The sequence below is a fragment of the Glandiceps talaboti genome, chromosome 14 (genome assembly GCF_964340395.1).
Source record: "Glandiceps talaboti chromosome 14, keGlaTala1.1, whole genome shotgun sequence".
NCBI lineage: Eukaryota > Metazoa > Hemichordata > Enteropneusta > Spengelidae > Glandiceps > Glandiceps talaboti.
In genome coordinates, this window is record NC_135562.1 from 12,550,395 (window position 1) to 12,568,860 (window position 18,466).

At 36.9% G+C, this 18,466-nt stretch overlaps 2 protein-coding genes across 2 annotated transcripts; one reads left to right on the plus strand and one right to left on the minus strand.

The window, feature by feature from the left end:
- The first annotated feature begins 1,082 nt into the window (after positions 1-1,082).
- On the plus strand, positions 1,083-7,394 carry LOC144445680 (DNA-directed RNA polymerases I, II, and III subunit RPABC2-like). The gene is made up of 5 exons (XM_078135316.1): positions 1,083-1,114; positions 2,567-2,636; positions 3,393-3,523; positions 4,135-4,206; positions 7,080-7,394. Exons 1-5 carry the CDS (start codon positions 1,089-1,091, stop codon positions 7,171-7,173), a joined length of 393 nt encoding a protein of 130 aa, XP_077991442.1. The 5' UTR covers positions 1,083-1,088; the 3' UTR covers positions 7,174-7,394.
- Positions 7,395-10,029: 2,635 nt separating this feature from the next.
- Positions 10,030-11,541, minus strand: LOC144445277 (beta-1,4 N-acetylgalactosaminyltransferase 1-like). Its single transcript, XM_078134820.1, has one exon. The coding sequence runs from the start codon at positions 11,539-11,541 to the stop codon at positions 10,030-10,032; it is 1,512 nt and encodes a 503-aa protein (XP_077990946.1).
- Between the last annotated feature and the right edge of the window lie 6,925 nt (positions 11,542-18,466).

Genomic DNA, 18,466 nt, shown 5'->3' on the forward strand with positions numbered 1-18,466 from the left:
ATATGGTTATAGGGTCAAAATGGTAAAGAACTGTCTATGGAATGGAATCGACATCATAAATATTAAAATTTCCATAATTTAATACAATGCACATATTGTGATTCTAAACCCCTACAGGATTATATATTTTCTGTGGATATATTAAATCTATAACAAATGCATAACAAACTTGACACAGAAACAAGTAAAAAAAGTGAAGGGCGACTGAGTTCATCGTGGTCGACTGTACTCTGCTATAATTATTCTATTCCTATTCTCTGACCTTGAGCCAATCAAAACCAATAGCGACAAACTGCTATGGTCTAGAACTGGTGTTATTTTTTGTATATGACATAATAGCAAAATACATATGAAATACAATACAATAATGAAACACACACATATAGCATAATGCGCGCGCGCACACACATACACATACACATACACACACTCATACATATATACATACATATTACATACATACATACATACATACATACATACATACATACCTACCTACCCGCCTGCCTACCTACCTACCTACATACGTACGTACGTACGTACATACATACATGCTTACATGCATGCATACATGCATACACATACATACATACATACATACATACATACATACATACATACATACATACATACACACACACATAAATGTTAGTCAACTAGTTCTAAAAAAATAATTCATCATAATATTCCAACAAAAAAGATACCAAATTATCAGGTGATATTTCTGTTACTGTTAATACGAATGTGATAAGAGAAGTCTATTGAAAATATTGTAAAGTGCTATAATAGCGTTTCTCATCGTTTCGTTTTCTTCCTTCTTTGCGAATTAATAATTATGAACTCTGTATCGGGAAATGGTATGAAATTCACATTCACAATGAAATAATTTGAGATGTGTAAAACGTCAGTAAGGCAGGTGATTCCGATAATTATGGTCCACTGTTACACATGTAAATTGAAATACACCCGTGCTTGAGATCTGGAGTTCTTCTATATGCTGACCCATGCTATATTCTGGTTACAGAAGTGCGCCCTCACTTATTGATGAGAAACGCAAAGTAACTAGAAACACACAAACGCAATTCAAAATGGCGGACGAAGAAGATGTTGACAAGTGAGTGCACATTTTATCAACATTTATCGTTGTGTTTAGGCCTAATTTTATACGATTTACTAATATTTTGCAAGTTGAAACAATGTACTTGAGAATGGTTTCAAAACAAAGGCATGTAACTACCGGGACAAAATATAAACGGCATTTCACAAACCCACCGTGTTTACCGTAGTTGTTGTCGCTTTGAAATTGAATCATGTACGTTTGTGGATATGGACAATGAAAGTGATGGTATAATACGTATCATCTCGGTCTTTTAAACAGTTAAATTGTTCAGAAATCTCTTCTCGACACCTCGTTCTCATAGGTGTGTCGACATTTCGGTTGAATGCATATATGTGTTTCAGTTACCGTTCATGGGTTATGGACTATGGTAGTCCTGCTTGCATGCGGAGTACATGTACATTGTTGTAAATCGTCCCTTCCTTCTTCGCACAGCAAAGACACCCAGATAGCCGTAAAACCAGGTGGCCTCACCAGAAATGCTGGTAACTGAAGAATTAATGCACCCTGTGGTCAAATATTAGCAATTAATCGACTATTTATTAATTTTACCTCGCCTTGGCTACAAAAAGTCCCAGTTCGAATGACCAAAAAACCCGAAATCACAAGTTCAACCGTTATTTTAGTGGGATGGCCTATTGGAAGTCGGCATTTGTAAAGTGGGATGTTTGAAATTCGACACATTTTGTGGTCTTACCCACGACTACTATCGTCAAAGAGATGTGAAATGAATACATATTTGATCGATTGCTAATATTTTATAGCGGGATATGTAATTCTTTAGTTATGATGTGTCAGCATTTTTGCTGGCACACTCAAAATAGGATACATTGGTTTTCGCAGGACGGTGTTGAGTGAAACGCGTGCATTGTCTACAAGCAAGATTAGGAGTATCAGGAGTGAACAAATAATTTTGTGAACTGGTGGTTCCTAGTCCAGTGCCTTAAAAAATCCAGTGGTCCTGCTGAAAGAATTAGTGGTCCCAGGTCCCGCTAATGTGAAACATTAAATCTTGCATATGAATCTATATATTCAGACGACTTTTTAACATTGTTATTAACAGTTAGGTACTGGTCCGATGGACCAGAGAAGGTAAAATTTGTGTGGTCCGCCCAAAAAAATCGCTAGTCCCGGACCCAGGACCAGTGGATTTGTTCACCCCTGAGTATAGTATGATACAAATGCACTGTCAGGTGCAATTTTCTATTGACTGCCATTTTCTAAGAGAGTAACGGTTACCGTTACCACTGTATGTGTAAATTGACTATTTAGGTTGAATGTCTACATCATATGTGCCCTGGACTACTGCTATTTTAAAGCCCTGACAAAATATCTCAGATCTCTCAATTTGCCCTGGCCTATATACTCTATAGCTAATTTTGAGCCCTGATAAAATATAGATTCGTCAGTTTCTAAATTACATGTACATACCACAATTTTGACTTGCAGTTATGATGATGACATGGATGATGCCATGAACGATGAAGATGCAGGGCTTGATGATCTTGAAAACCCAGAGGTAAGTGTACAGATGTTCATTTATAAACAAGGCTGTGACTGATTTGAAATTGATTGTGCTGTCTGAAGCAATTTTGAATTTTGACCAATTACAATTAATTTACAACTGCAGACATCAGGCTGTGGGCGAACAAAGCTCTGTCTCCATACTCGGAAGCTGCATGTTATCTATGAAGTGAAATTTGGCACTGTTGCTGGTAGACGCCATGACCTTGGGAGCAATTGGCAAAAAAAACCAAGCATACATCATCCACACAAACGACCATTCCGCCAAGAAACAAGGCAATCTGATGACACAATAGTTGTTTACAAGGACAGACATAATGAAATACGAAAAAAAAAACATGTTGAATTTAAAAAAAAAAAATGATTTCAATGAAACAATCACGCCTCAAACTATAATTTTTAGTATAAACAATGAATAAATGCTTACGTAAATCACGATCACAAAAACTGCATGATAAAATCACGGAAAAGTAGAATCTGTTTACAAATTATGTTGGCTTTGACTTTTTGAAAATTGTTCTTATCAAATGATGGAATGTAATACAAGTCTGTACTTCAAACATGCTGTGCCAAGTGTTATTAATCCAATTCAGTTGTTTACTTTCCCTATTTGTAACAGGTTCCATTTGTCCATGGTCTGATGTCTGCAGTTGTAATTTAGAAGGTCTGAAGCCTAACTAAGAGTATTTACATTTTTATTGATCTATTGATGATCTCATCCCTTATCGTCGTTTTTTTATTCCATGATTAGGAAGATGGTGAACATATTGATATACTGCCACAAGGAGACATTGCTGAAGAGTCAATGAGAAAGATAACAACACCGTATATGACAAAATATGAACGGGCAAGAGTACTTGGAACAAGAGCTTTACAGATAGCGTAAGTCTAATGAGGAATATGGACTTTTAATGAAGTTGGAGATTCCAACACAAACAATTAGAATTGACATAAGAGTCTGCCAGTAGTTTAAAATCTGCAGAGCAAAGGAACAACTAGATTTGACTCTGTATAATAATACATGGTCACAGGTGTATCAAAACAAAATTGTGACCAAAATAAAATGGTTGAATTCCTTGAGTTCACATATCAGTAAAATAAGCACTTATACTAGATAGACTGACAAAAGGAAGTTTGTTATACCATGTGTGTTTCAGAAGGGAAGGAGTGGAGGGAAATGAATGTTTATCATCAAATATAATATTGAAATATATGAAGTCTATTATTCACTGTGTTCCGAATTCTTTGGGTATGTCTTTTTACAACTTGTTGAAGTGCCTTATAGTGTGACATGATGTAAAGTCTTTTGTAATGTTTATTCTTAGATAAAAATAGAAAAACGACACCTTGTAATGATAGTAATAACAAGGCACATTGTACACATGCTTTCCATTCAGGTGGACCTTTCTGAAGGCGTTGTGTTGGATCAAAAGTGGAAGACATTCAACAAAACTGAATCTTTTTGAGTTACAATTTTGATTCTTTGTTTACAGAATGGGTGCCCCTGTTATGGTTGAATTGGAAGGAGAGACAGATCCTTTGGAAATAGCCAGGAAAGAATTGAAGTAAGTTTTCCTTTACACAAAACAAGTATTTGAAATGGGGATTGAATAGCATTCACCTCGTGTGTTGTTGTTTTGTTTTGTATTGTTATTAGGGTGACTGTTCCTATGACCTGATATGCCAAAACTATATGACCTGTTCCTATGACCTGACCGATTCAAATTTCAATCTTTTGAGCTCAGCCCCCCCCCCCCCTCCTAGTATATGTGTATATTGTAAACCTAGATATTTTTGCCATGACAAAATTTTGTGATTTCACAGAAGTACCAAGTCTGGTGCACTGCTCATATACAAGAGGCATTGCAGTCATCACTTATTTTCACAACTGTTTTCCAGCAAATCTGCGGAAATAAGACGATAGCATAAATTTCCAGATGTACAGTGTGTGTGTGTGTGTGTGTGATAGCTTGTGGAGGGAATCAAGAGAAGTACATGTTTTTAGTCCCCGTCGGACGAAGTCCGGGACGGGGACTTATGGATTGGGTTCCGTCTGTCTGTGCGTCCGTGCGTTTGTCCGCAGCCGTTTCTTGGAGATGCCTGGGCTGATTTTTTTCAAACTTGGTACAGGGGCAACATACAATGGCATACATATGCACGTCAATTTGTTTCATGATACGATCCAATATGGCCGCCTAGCAGCCATTTTGTTTGCAAATTTTCCCTGTCTAAAGCCATAACTCAGACATGTTTGAACAGATCTCATTCAAAGTTGGTATTAGGACAGTGTTCTATAGCATATATGTGCATATTCATTGTTGTCATGATACGATCCAATATGGCCGCCTTGCAGCCATTTTGTTTGTGAATTTTCATGTCCAAAGCCATAACTCAGACATGCTTGAACAGATCTCATTCAAAGTTGGTATTAGGACAGTGTTCTATGACATACATGTGCATATTCATTGTTGTTGTGATACGATCCAATATGGCCGCCTGGCAGCCATTTTGTTTGCGATTTTTCTATGTCGATCCAAAGCCATAACTCAGACATGCTTGAACAGATCTCATTCAAAGTTGGTATTAGGACAGTGTTCTATGACATACATGTGCATATTCATTGTTGTTGTAATATGATCCAATATGGCCGCCTGGCAGCCATTTTGTTTGCGATTTTTCTATGTCCAAAGCCATAACTCAGACATGCTTGAACAGATCACATTCAAAGTTGGTATTAGGACAGTGTTCTATGACATACATGTGCATATCCATTTTCATCGTGATATGATCCCCATACCCGACCAATCCTTTATTGTTGTAGGCATGTTCCATGTCCAACAAGCAGACACAACATATCTAAGTCTGTTTGATTTAGGTTCACAAGTGTTGTTGCGTAATCAGAGTAGTGATAATTCCTTAAAACCCAATCATAGCGGGGACTATGTCATTCTCAATGACTTGTTTTTTTGTAGTTTTCAATAAGTTTCAAACGAAAATTTCTACTTGCCAAGTCAAAATATGTGTTGGAAGTGAGTCCCAAAGTTTCATTGATGTTTTGGCAGCATTTCTTTTGTCATTGTATTACGCACTTGACAGTGCAGATGAGACATCAGTGACAACATTGACATCCACTTCAAAAAATATTTTACTCTGTTAGTAGATATTTTCATTTGAGTTTATGAACTCAGGGTCCATGAACACTCATTCTCACATACAATAAAGTTGTTACGTATTTTGCCGACAGCAGCAAGTACAAGATAATTCTTAAACCATCCAACTTTATTTTTTAACCATCCAAGTTTTCCTGTCAAAGTCTGTGCTAAAACTACCCACTTGTGATGACTTCCCCTGTTTAAAGCAATAAAGTCTACGTTGTAACGCACAATAAAGTCAAAACTATTTAATCAGACAAGTCTCCGCTATTGCTAAACACTTGGACATGGCTTGTTAAAATATAACACAGGCCACCAACCATGCACTGGTTAGTAAGTTTAAGTTTAAGTTTATTTATTTTCTAAAGCGCCTTTTCTATTTAAAATATTCAAAAGCGCTGCACATTAAATACAAAAACATAAATAAGGTGAATGCTACAAAAACAAGTATACCGTTAAGACCCTTAAAATGTCAAATGTTAAAAGGATAGTGAATGGTCATTAAAATTATAGACTGAGACTTGTTATAAAAGCCTTAAAAATGTCAAATATTAAAACGAACGTAAATGACCACTAAAATAATATAAATTTTGTACTCTGAGTCAAATAACCAAATCACAATTCATGATACATTTTAACTTAAAGAGGTGTGTTTTAAGTTTAGTTAGTAGGTTACAAAGTCCACTTATTGAGCTTGTCTGACATTGTGCGATCGTCACTTAGAGTTAGACTAGCCAGCCTTGGTCTTATCAACAATTTGTTTACAATTTAAACACCATGGAGTGAAAGATTACACTATGATAAACAAAGAAACTGGTTGCTTAGGAATAAAAATAAAATTATTTGGTTCCAGTTGCTCGACCACCTAATTTTTCACCACCAAACCTAAACCTTTTTTAATGTATTCAGGAAAGAAATATAAAATTGTGAAAATTGTGAAGTCTCACAAAAATACTGGATATGGAAATTGACATCAACTTAAAAAGACAATATGAAACTGTTCTTCCAATGTGTAATGGCTGTACATCTGATGGGAAAAAACCAATAACCCAGAATCCATATGGAAAACAATGGAAAACATAACTGTTTTAACTAGACAATCACACATGATATATATATATAAATCTATACCCCACCTATTCTAAAACTGAGTGTAATTTGTAATTGGAACCACACAATTTTTTTAGGCCTTTGGTAGTTTAGCACAGCAAGCTTGAGACAGCTAACTGGGACCCTTAATAGTCAAATTTAGTTGTATTTAATGTGTCATCCACTTTACCTTACAGGGCTAGAAAAATTCCCATAATAATCAGAAGATATATGCCTGATGGAAGCCATGAAGATTGGGCCATAGATGAACTTATCATTGATGTATATTAGAGTTTCCAAAATGAATTGGCCTGTTTTAAAAACTTTTCATATTGCAGAACTGATGTGTACTTTGTAAACCATCTTGGTAATGTTTCAGCCCCATTGTTGTAAGGATTAGTTTTACCTAAATTGTACTCAAAAATAGACCATTCCATTAAGATTTTAATTGAAGGAGATATTTAAATGTATTATGGTCATCTTTTGCTCAGTTCTGCTGTGTATTTTGTTTCTTTTATATTATAATAAAATTGTGAAAAAAGGAAGATTGTTTTGTTCGTGTTTGTTTCTAGTTTCGCTTTTAGCATTCTAAGTTAATGTGTAGTAATCCAATAATTTGTGCTTTACAGTGCATCCAATCAAAGTATAGCAGATGATCTACTGCAACATACAGATACATTACCAGAGTAGGTTTGTGTCTTTGTATAACATTTAGTAGGGTCAGATCAAATCAAAGATGTCCCGCACTTTTCCGCATCATTACTGATAACTTCAATCATAACAAATTTCAAATATGGCGCCTCCAACAGTTACCAAGGTCGGTTGTGACAGTGTTATGTATCACTATGTATGTGTACCTGTCATGATACATACAATCCAATAGAAAGGGTTTGGTTGCAACACACAATATTGTGTGCCGGTTCAGCGGCATTAATATCACAATAGAAACATTCAACTTTGACACTGCGTAGACAATATTGTGACAATAGTTAAATCTTTGTCGGTGCATGGGGACAAGTTCCGTAATGTATCAACATTTTATCGTTCATTCTTCGACTGGAAGTACTCAAAGCTATTGGTGAACAGTGTTCTTACAGTTCAATATATGGGCACTTGGTGCAAGTGATCTGAGAGAAAAAAAAAAAAAAAATACTACAGAGATTACTCTAGCCAAGGGAGTGTAATCCAAGCCAGCCCTGTATGTCACAAGATTTTCAACTCATGCTCTCTACGCTGAAAATATTATTGCATTACGCATCAGTTAGTTCACACAGGAGTCTCTTTATTGTATTTTGTATGTTTTATTTCTCTCAGATCTTCTGCACCAGGTGACTGTGGTTCAATGGATGTCCTATATAATATGAAGTGCCCTTTTGTTTTTTGACAAACATACATTGCAAGCGATAACTATACAAGCTTTTATCCATCCCAAATTATGACAACCTCATTGAATTTGGCTTGTTTGCGTGATATCAGGGTTGACTTTGGTAAGACAAAGTCTTTTGTAAATCATGTGAATATTTGCTCAATATTTGCTCACAGCTGCTTTGTAGTATTTATATGTTGGCACCAATATCTTTTAAATAATATTGCGATTGTCACATAGAAGTGAAGTATTTGAAGGGGTGTGTCTTCTATGAAGACTTGTTATTGTCATAAATAATATTTTCAATATTTTATAATTAATAGGTTAATGAAATATGGTGATAATAGTCTTAAGCAGGATTTATCAACAAATAAATCATTACATACCCAAATGATAAATGTACTTTCAAAATGTATGTAAATAAATTATGTAAATCAAACAGGATTTAAAATGAAATGTGAAAATGAATGAGGTTTAGCAGGATAATGTATTAGTTAGGTGTGCTTATGACAGCAACTGCTATTAGTAATATGGAGAGAACAGAGGAGCCATATATGTTTCATAGAATATTGACCTCACCTCATCATCCAATAGGGAACTTGCAATCCAGACTGAGCATGCTCAGACGCAAAGGACTATGGGATTATCTGTGGTTATCATAATATCTAATCTGGAGCTAGTGGTAAAATAAACCTTGCACAATGGTCAGGGTGACTGAATTGATTATTTGTGGTTACAAACAATGTATCAACATTGTTTACAATACTAATAGGTGAGTATTCGTTATCACATTTCCCATGATGCAACATTCAACATGGCGGGTTTGCAAGTTCCCTATCGTGAACTTAATTTACCCAGAACAAGAAGTACAAACCCATCTCCCAAATGAAGCGTATGTCTTTTTACCACAATTACTCAACACATATCAACCACATACACATTTTGTTTCATTCACCATCTTACTTGGCACCGGACGATTAATACGGTAAAAGCCTTGCCCAGCAGTGGTCGAACACTGTCTTATGAGAGTAATTAGCACACATGCATAAATCACACAATTAGATGAATAACATTCAACCGTTGCTCACAAAGCAGTTGACTTAATTAATTTTATAATGTTATTAATGTCAATGATGAAAACTGTTTTACCATGTACCCATGAATCTCAATTATAACTGATACAAGGAAATTGGGATTTAAAGGATCATAGCTTTCTTTGACGCATGTGTGAACTACATGTTAACAGAAAGCTGCACATGCGCACTTAATGACCTTACGCTTTAAAACCAAAGCATTTGCAAAGTCAAAGCATTTGCAAAGTTACATAATAATATATAATAATGTTGGTTTTATATAGTACTTTCCCACTTTGTGCTCAAAGCGCTTTATAATTATTATCCCTGACACAGATCTATAGTGGCACAAACGCCCTTTATACTTCCTCAATTCCCTGGGGAGATACAATCCATTGCATCCCTTTATAAGCGCATAGGATTAAAGCATTCACATCACAACCTCTATCGTACCAGATACCCAATTATTCAGCTGGGTTACTGATGTGCACGATCATTTTTCAAATCTTGCCCAAGGACTCTGGCCGCATTCTGGAACAAACGGCAGCGATGGGGCTCGAACCTGCAACCTGCAGATTCCAAGCCGGCATAGCAAACCACATTCGCCCATCATGACTCCACATAGTTATGCATTGTGAAACAAAATTATTTTGATATGATATTTAAATGACTGAATTTGACTGCATGCATGTGCACTATTTTCTAATATCACAATCTGTAACATCTCAAGTTATTCTTAAAGAGAGTGTGTTTGATCTTTTTCTCGATATCATCGGCAAATCGGAATGACTTATATCGAGAACTTGTGTAGTCCTGCATGTGGTATATATTCACGTCGTTACAAGAAACCATACGAATCTTTCCAAAACTATCGAAGAAAAATTCGCTATGTCCAACTCTCTTGTGGAAGGGATCAAACCCAATATTTCGTATTCTGTTTGTTCGACCCATAAAGAAATTCATGGCCCTGTCGGTGAAGTAACACTGCGGGTACTTCTTCAGTCGTCCGTACACCATTTCTGTGAAATATAACATACAATCCCCTCCAGTTTTGTCACCACGTACCAATTGTGTAACCCGACAACCCCAGCAACTATTTTCCATCAACACTTTGCCGTTTATGTCACCAAAAGTACCTGCGATTAAATCGACTGTCAAGTCTGGATTTTCAAACTTATTAATGAATCGTTCCAGACGTGTTCCCGCCGTGAAAATATAGTCGTCGTCAACCCAGACAAAATACTTGGTTTTCACTTGGCTGAGGGCCAAACTTCTGCCAGCGAACCATCCTTCTGCGAAAGGCATTATGTAATGTTTAATATTCGTCATATTCAGTTTCTGTGGAAATTGTGAATCGTCTGCCACGATGATAAGTATTTTAGGATAAAACTTGCGAACGCTTTCGATGAATCGTCTCACGGCATCATAACGTTCGAACGTTTTTGTTATGATGGTAACCATTGACCCAAGATCTCCTAAAGGACCCGGATCATACAGTATTGGCAACGTTGGACTTTTAATGTGAATATGAACAGAAATAGCGAATACCCACCATGTTATGTCAACCACATCACGTATTTCGATGTTGTAGACAGTGTTCCGATATTCTATATTTGACAATACAGAGTTTATCAATGCAATGTCGAACTTGTCGAATGTAATACAAAGATGTTCTGTATGGTTACCATTGACGACAGTGTTCGACGTTAACTCGTTGGCATGCACTACCAACACTCCTCTCAAATAGCGACATCGTAACTTGATGTCGACTTTATCTCTGGGAACATCGATATTGCTTGCAAGTGAATGTAACGCCAAACCGTGGAGTTTTGTTGATTTAAGTGGTTCTACCACGACACCACTCCCTGGGTAACGGAAAGGTGAGAAAGCCTCACACATCGATAGAGGATTGTGGGTGTACTGGTGCTGTCTTCTCCAATCTGCTAATTCGACCCGTCTTCGTTGCTCGGCCGATCTGTCCAAACCTATGGACTTCGCTTCTCCACATTCACACGGTTCTCGGTTTGGTTCGCTCTCTAAATCATCAACCACGTGCACTGAATTTGCCGTCAATGTCTGCCATGAGCGGATTAGATCAGACCCCAATATATTCACACATGTTTTGTTGTCACCACATCGAGAAACAACTAACCACTGAGATAATAAAATGACCCAGAAAACGCCAAACAGCACGAGGAGTCGTTGTATTAATTTTGACATCTTTGAATTGTCCATATACTATGCCCAACGTACAGTTTTGACGCGTAAGCCTATAATTCATCAGATACATACAGAATCGTTGTATTCCGGAGTGAACTCTGACCTGATGGGGAAACAATACCCCACTATCATAAATCTGAATTTATCACATTGACGCATGTTTATCATAGTTAATTGCTGTTGGTCGGATTGTGTTATGAAAGTGATCATTTATCTGTTATCTATTTTATCAGATTTTGATGGGCCTTAAGAACGTGATAACAAAAACACAGTTAGTCAGGAGATATTGAGAGAGAAAAAAACAGCTAAAATGTACTTATGAAAAGACTGAACAAGTAATTCTATATCTGTTTCTAAATGCGGCTAATTGTTTGTGGAAATATACATGATTAGTCACCTTGTTCGAAAAAACACATCAATTCCTGACAGTCGTTAATGCATGTGAAACAGATTGGAACAAGGTCTTACCTCTGGTAAATCATGATTAATTTGAGTATCTGAACTAAATAGATTAAATATACAACACTGATTAGACGGTCGTTGTGTTGGTTCGTGTGTGTGTGTGTGTGTGTGTGTGTGTGTGTGTGTGTGTGTGTGTGTGTGTGAGTGTGTGTGTGTGTGTGTGTGTGTGTGTCTGTCTGTGTGTGTATGTATGTATGTGTGTGTGTGTATTAATGTGTGTATGTATGTATGTATGTATGTATGTATGTACATTGTATGTATGTATGTATGTATATATGTATGTATGTATGTATGTATGTATGTATGTATGTATGTATGTACATTGTATGTATGTATGTATGTATGTATGTATGTATGTATGTATGTATGTATGTATGTATGTATGTATGTATGTATGTATGCATGCATGCATGCATGCATGCATGCATGCATGAATGCATGTATGTATGTATGTATGTATGTATGTATGTATGTATGTATGTATGTATGTATGTATGTATGTGCGTGAGTTTGTGTGTGTGTGTGTGTATGTGTGTGTGTGTGTGTGTGTGTGTGTGTGTGTGTGTGTGTGTGTGTAAGGATGGATGGATGGATGCATTGTTACGAAATGCTAGAAAGTAATAGTACCCTTATACATCACTCTGACAGTCTATGTGGCCTGTCTAATAACTCTGGTCTCCGGAAAAGAACACACTTATATAGTAAGGTATATAGATATGTACTGCGGTTTTAACCCCCCCCCACCCCCTTTGATACCCCTTGCCCCTTTTCGACTAATTTTAACTTTATAGAGAGTCTGCTTCAGAGTACTGTGTTAGTCAGTCGGTTGGTAGCACAAATGGAGAGGGGAAGGGTGGGGGAGGATCATGTGCTCATCCCCTGCCACCATTCATACTCCGCGAAGAGTCGAAAATCTACATATGCCACATTTTTGTCTGCATAGAAAAAAACTCTGTTGTTTAATAACAAATACAAAAAAGAACTAAAAAAAGGGACAGTCATTTGAAAAAAATATTTTTGGTATTCTCTGTCAAAAAGATAACAATAAACTTCTGTTTGATCGTAGATTCGAATGGCATAATTCCTGACACCATTCACCATTTTGAGGTTTCAATATAAAGTTGGAAATAATTTGACGATTTCTTCAAATAATGTATATCCATCTAACATGGTCATTTTATATAAAATTTTCTCAGATTATGCTGCTCGGATTGGTAAATCAAAAACTGACATGGTTTCCTTTCCCCTTCTCAAAAAAAAAATAAATAAATAAAATAGCTAGCTCAGAATTTGTTTGTATGTAAACATCAGATAAAGTAAAACACTATTATAATAATGCCGACGATTGCTGACGTGACGCAGATTTTCAAAGAACACTTGACACGTCCTAGACGTATCACATGTTTCCATTTTCCTCTGCCGTGTACAAGTTGACCCTGTGACTCACTGACGTCATCGGCAGTATTATCATGTTTTTCTTCTGCTCGTGATGTTTGGATTTGGGTTCGACCTACAGACAAGATGAAAGTATGAACAGTGAATTCATTTAGAAAAGAGAAAGATGTATTCTCGAAAGGTTACTGTTACTGGCACAAAAATAATTATATGGAACCAAAACTTTCATCACTTGAAGATCTTCAAATCGACTGCTGGTTTGTGTAACCCCCTGGGCCTCTAGAATTTGTTTTAGTGTTTTACAGTGATGGAGTTGAGAATTAAGAGCCTGTTGTGATAGAAAAATCATTAATGGGCGAGATCTTTAGTGCAATGTAGGTTACAAAACAAAACTTTAACGGAGGGGGGGGGGGGGATTGAGCCATTTTAGCTTTCATCCTACAAGATAGATTTTACTTTTAAATGGGTGTTTTGTACCCCTAAACACAATATGATCCCCGATCCAGCTAATTATCCAAGATCGAGGTATATGGTTTATCCTGATCGGGAGATAGACAACACTATTTATGACTTTTGACCATCAAGGGAGATGATAAACACGGATTTTTTTTTGGGCGGGGGGTGGGGTGGGGTGTGAAATATATCAGTCAGTACCTGTAATTTGTTCAAATTTATTTAAAAATTCTTGCTGAAAGTCCCTGTGGAAGGCTCTTTTGTTGAATCGTTCAGCGAGTACGGGAACAGTCATCCTTCGTTGGACCACACTCATTTTATTTGGGAGACAAATGTTACCGTTGGCGGCGTCATCGACCTTTTGGATAGTATCATTAATAATCTTAGCAAGGGTAGTATCAGATTGGAAGAAACTGATGCCTATCTCCAAGTTTTCGTCATCAATGGGACCGACTTGATCCTTAGAGTCTTCCTTGAGGGCGCCTAACTCGTTCATATCTGTTCTAAATCTGTCATTTAGTGTAGATGGTTGCTCTTCTGATGAATAACTGATTGGACATGCGCACAACCCTTCGTTATCTTCTTCATTGTCTGACCATAAGCTTCTCGATGAAGACAAACTCTTAGATAAAGACAGACTTCTGTCATCATCATCATCAACGACAAGTTTAGCTCTGCTGTCTTGTAATGAATCTTTCGACCTTGTATTTTTTTCTTTGATATACCTTGCTGTATCCAACATGCAAGTTATCCACTTTATAAGGGAGGCATACTGACTAATGTCAATACATTGGAACATATAACTCTATGGTTGGAGAGAGAGAGAGAGAGAGAGAGAAAGAGAGAGAGAGAGAGAGAGAGAGAGAGAGAGAGAGAGAGAGAGAGAGAGAGAGAGAGAGAGAGAGAGAGAGAGAGAGAGAGAGAGAGAGAGAGAGAGAGAGAGAGAGAGAGAGAGAGAGAGAGAGAGAGAGAGAGAGAGAGAGATTATCAATGCGGCCAATGTAGTAACGTTTACGTGACACTATGCATTTCGAGACGTCAGAGAGATAGTTAAAATGTTGATACAATTTTCATAAAACTAATTTTGTAAGTCTTATTGTTGATAAGTTTCGCTGAAATCAACATCTTGTCTCATCGAAACTGAATGCTCATGGTGAATCACCTGTAAGATTGAATCGAACAACAAGCAAGCTAGCCAACCTACGTATCATATTGGAATGCATATGTGAATAGTGTAATCAGTTTGAATGTTACTCCTACCCCAGTTATTTACATATAGCTGATATTGTCAGAGGGTAGCTATGGTAACAAAAACAAAACTTTGATACACACCTCTTTCCTGTCGTATGAAATGAGATTGAATTTCAGGTCTTTTATCTTTATCTTTCTGTCAGCGGGCATTGGTTTCAATTTCAGACGTTTTGTGTTCATTACATTAATACAGATCTTTCTCTGAAGAAAGAATTACAATCAAATATTTAAAGGTTCAAAGGTCAACAGATGACATACGTGTACAAGAGCTTAGATAAACTACAATTGCCTGACAAAAAATGTACCGATCGCCTGATTGGTTTATTCAAACGAACCGATTATGTGATTGATGAATTCAAACGTAACCGTCGAAATAAAAGATATAAATTCAGGAAATTCATTCACACACACACACACACACACACACACACACACACACACACACACACACACACACACACACACACGCACACACGCACGCACGCACGCACGCGCACGCGCACACACATATATATATTTATAACATACCTAGTGATAATGCTGTGCCATGATTCGCTAGAATCAGTCACGTGGTAGGAAAATAGAATGACTATTTCCCTAGGGAAATAGTTCCATCAACTATTACATGGTCACGTGACCACCGCGAGTTCACAGCAAGCCAAAATGGCAGCTTCTAACGATGTCGTCTGCCACCTCGAGTTCACAGCATGAGGTATATTATAAAACACATATTGCCTGGCCTATATTCGGGCTATAGCACCCGTTCATTACCCCCGAGGGACTGTGAGTTACCAGAATCACATGCTATTATGAAATAGCATGTGATTCTGGTAACTCACAGTCCCTCGGGGGTAATGAACGGGTGCTATAGCCCGAATATAGGCCAGGCAATATGTGTTCAATATATATAATTTATTTCGACGGTTACGTGGTTTGGTCGGCCGGTTAAAAGCTTTAGGGGGGGGGGGGGGTTGCGTATGATGAATACATGTTGGTGATACTCTCAATTCATAATTATATTTGAACAATCTGAATGACATAAAAATGGCAATTAAAGTCAGAAGGAAACTATGAACCATCAGTTTGATTAATTTTCCCGAATTCCACCAATACTCAGATACGTATTCGTGGGCTTGCAATCTAACTTTAACTTACCTTATTTGAAATATTGATTGTGGTCGGATAAACTAGTTCTACTGTACACGTCTGCCAACGTTTAAATAAACCGAACGATGACTTGACTTTCAGGTTATCTGAATAAATAATATCTTCTATCTATATAGAATAATCCGATTTTGATGGGTTAATGAAAATACTTCAATCTAATTAAAAGTCCATCAATAGAAACATGTCTCATCACTTAGTATAATCGCTGCCATGTGATATCAGTAGCACACTCACTGAGATCTAGAATTTCTAATATAGGTATGCAATTGGAGAGATATGTATCTAGTGTTCCGCCCTAGCATGATATGAAAAGGTAAACGAGCACTTGAAAAGAAAAACGTGCAAATGGTTTACACATTCTTACCCCATAATTTGACGAGAGCAAAGCAACGTTCTCTAAGTTTGCGACATCTTTTACAGCAGCCATGTGATCATTGTTTACATGGTCATTGCTTGAAGTAATGACGTGTTACGTGAAGTATCTATTGTAACACCATGATGATCATTTCTGTGTTCACGCACTGCGCTGTGTCAAGTCCAACTTGGAATGTTCGAATACACTGTGACGTCACATGCATGTTCTTTCAACTCTATCTCTCATAGCATATTTCGCATCTTTGGTACATCGTGGCCACGCATGCATGGCTGGCGTTGTAGTGTTGACATGTTCTAACAGAAATAAATAAACTGAGAATTACCTCTTAACTTGTCCTACAATACAGGTATACATGAATAGAATAGAATGAATACTGTTATACCATGCACGTACGAGCCAATGTGAACAAAAATAGTATGGAATATAATTACACTCTCGCCGTTCTACGTACGACAACGCGTGTCTACGTCACGACAACGCGTGTCTACGTAATGACAACGCGTGTCTATGTCACTGGTTTTGCTGTGTTCGAAATATGAGATAAAGTGTTCAAAATTACCATTACTTTCGAATTGCCCGATTTTCTTTGATATTACTGGCGCTGATATAATTAAGTTACTCTCCAACATTTTTCTTTATTACTAGTAAGCCGGAAAATACTCGTGGCGAAAAATAAAACAAAATAAATCCTGTAAATAAATAAAAAAAACCCACATAAATGGTTAAAATGAAAAAAAAATACAAATACTACAGCCACAATAAGAATAATACTTTTGGCCTGAACGACTTGCCATAGCCACCTTCTACTGAAAGAGTTTGTAAAGCAGTATATTTCTGACTAAATTTAGGTGTCAAACATTCTTTAAGTTTGGATGACTGTACGTTAAATCATTTGTAAGTGGCGACATTTTATATTTATGATATCATTAGTAGGTTTTTATGTCAAAATTTAACTAATGCCAATAAGATCCAAGCACATGTATTTATTAATGCAGCGCCATCACACAAAATTCACATTGCGTTAGACTTGGGACCTAACGTAATGCCTTTAAAACTTTCAACATGGTGCCAGCGGTGGGATTACGTCCTTACCATTGATTCTGGGACTCGTGTCCTTTAACATTTCTGACAGCATTTTAACCCATATTTTGAACTACTTGGTGGGGTCATATTTTAGAGAACAAACTTGAGGGAGGGTCAAGTTTTAGATAAGACAACAGAATCGGGGGGTGGGGGGGGGGGTGGTCCCATTTTATGCAACAGCCCGAGCCTGCTGTCCCTCGGTCCTTGTGATTGAAAACCCCCACACAATTTAGGAATTACAGAGTAAATAATTGAAGTTTACATTTGACTATTATACGCGGTAGTGTAGTGTAGTGTAGTGTAGTGTAGTGTAGTGTAGTGTAGTGTAGTGTAGTGTAGTATAGTGTAATGTAGTGTAGTGTAGTGTAGTGTAGTGTAGTGTAGTGTCGTGTAGTGTAGTGTCGTGTAGTATCAATGTAGTGTAATGCCCTGTACTCCTGGTAACAACATATTTCCACAGACTCGATATATTCACTCCTTGAGATACTATTCAGGTATATGGTAAACTCATTTCTTATCCTGATATAATATAATATAATATAATATCATATATATATATATATGAGTGTCTGATGATCGCAATATGCGTGAAACTCCGAGTTACACCCAAGAAAGAGTTCCAGTACTACCAAAACTATTACGCTCTGCCACTGCGGTATAGAGCACTGTCTTATAGCAGATTGATACTCACCGAGTTATATATATATATATATATATATATATATATATATATATATA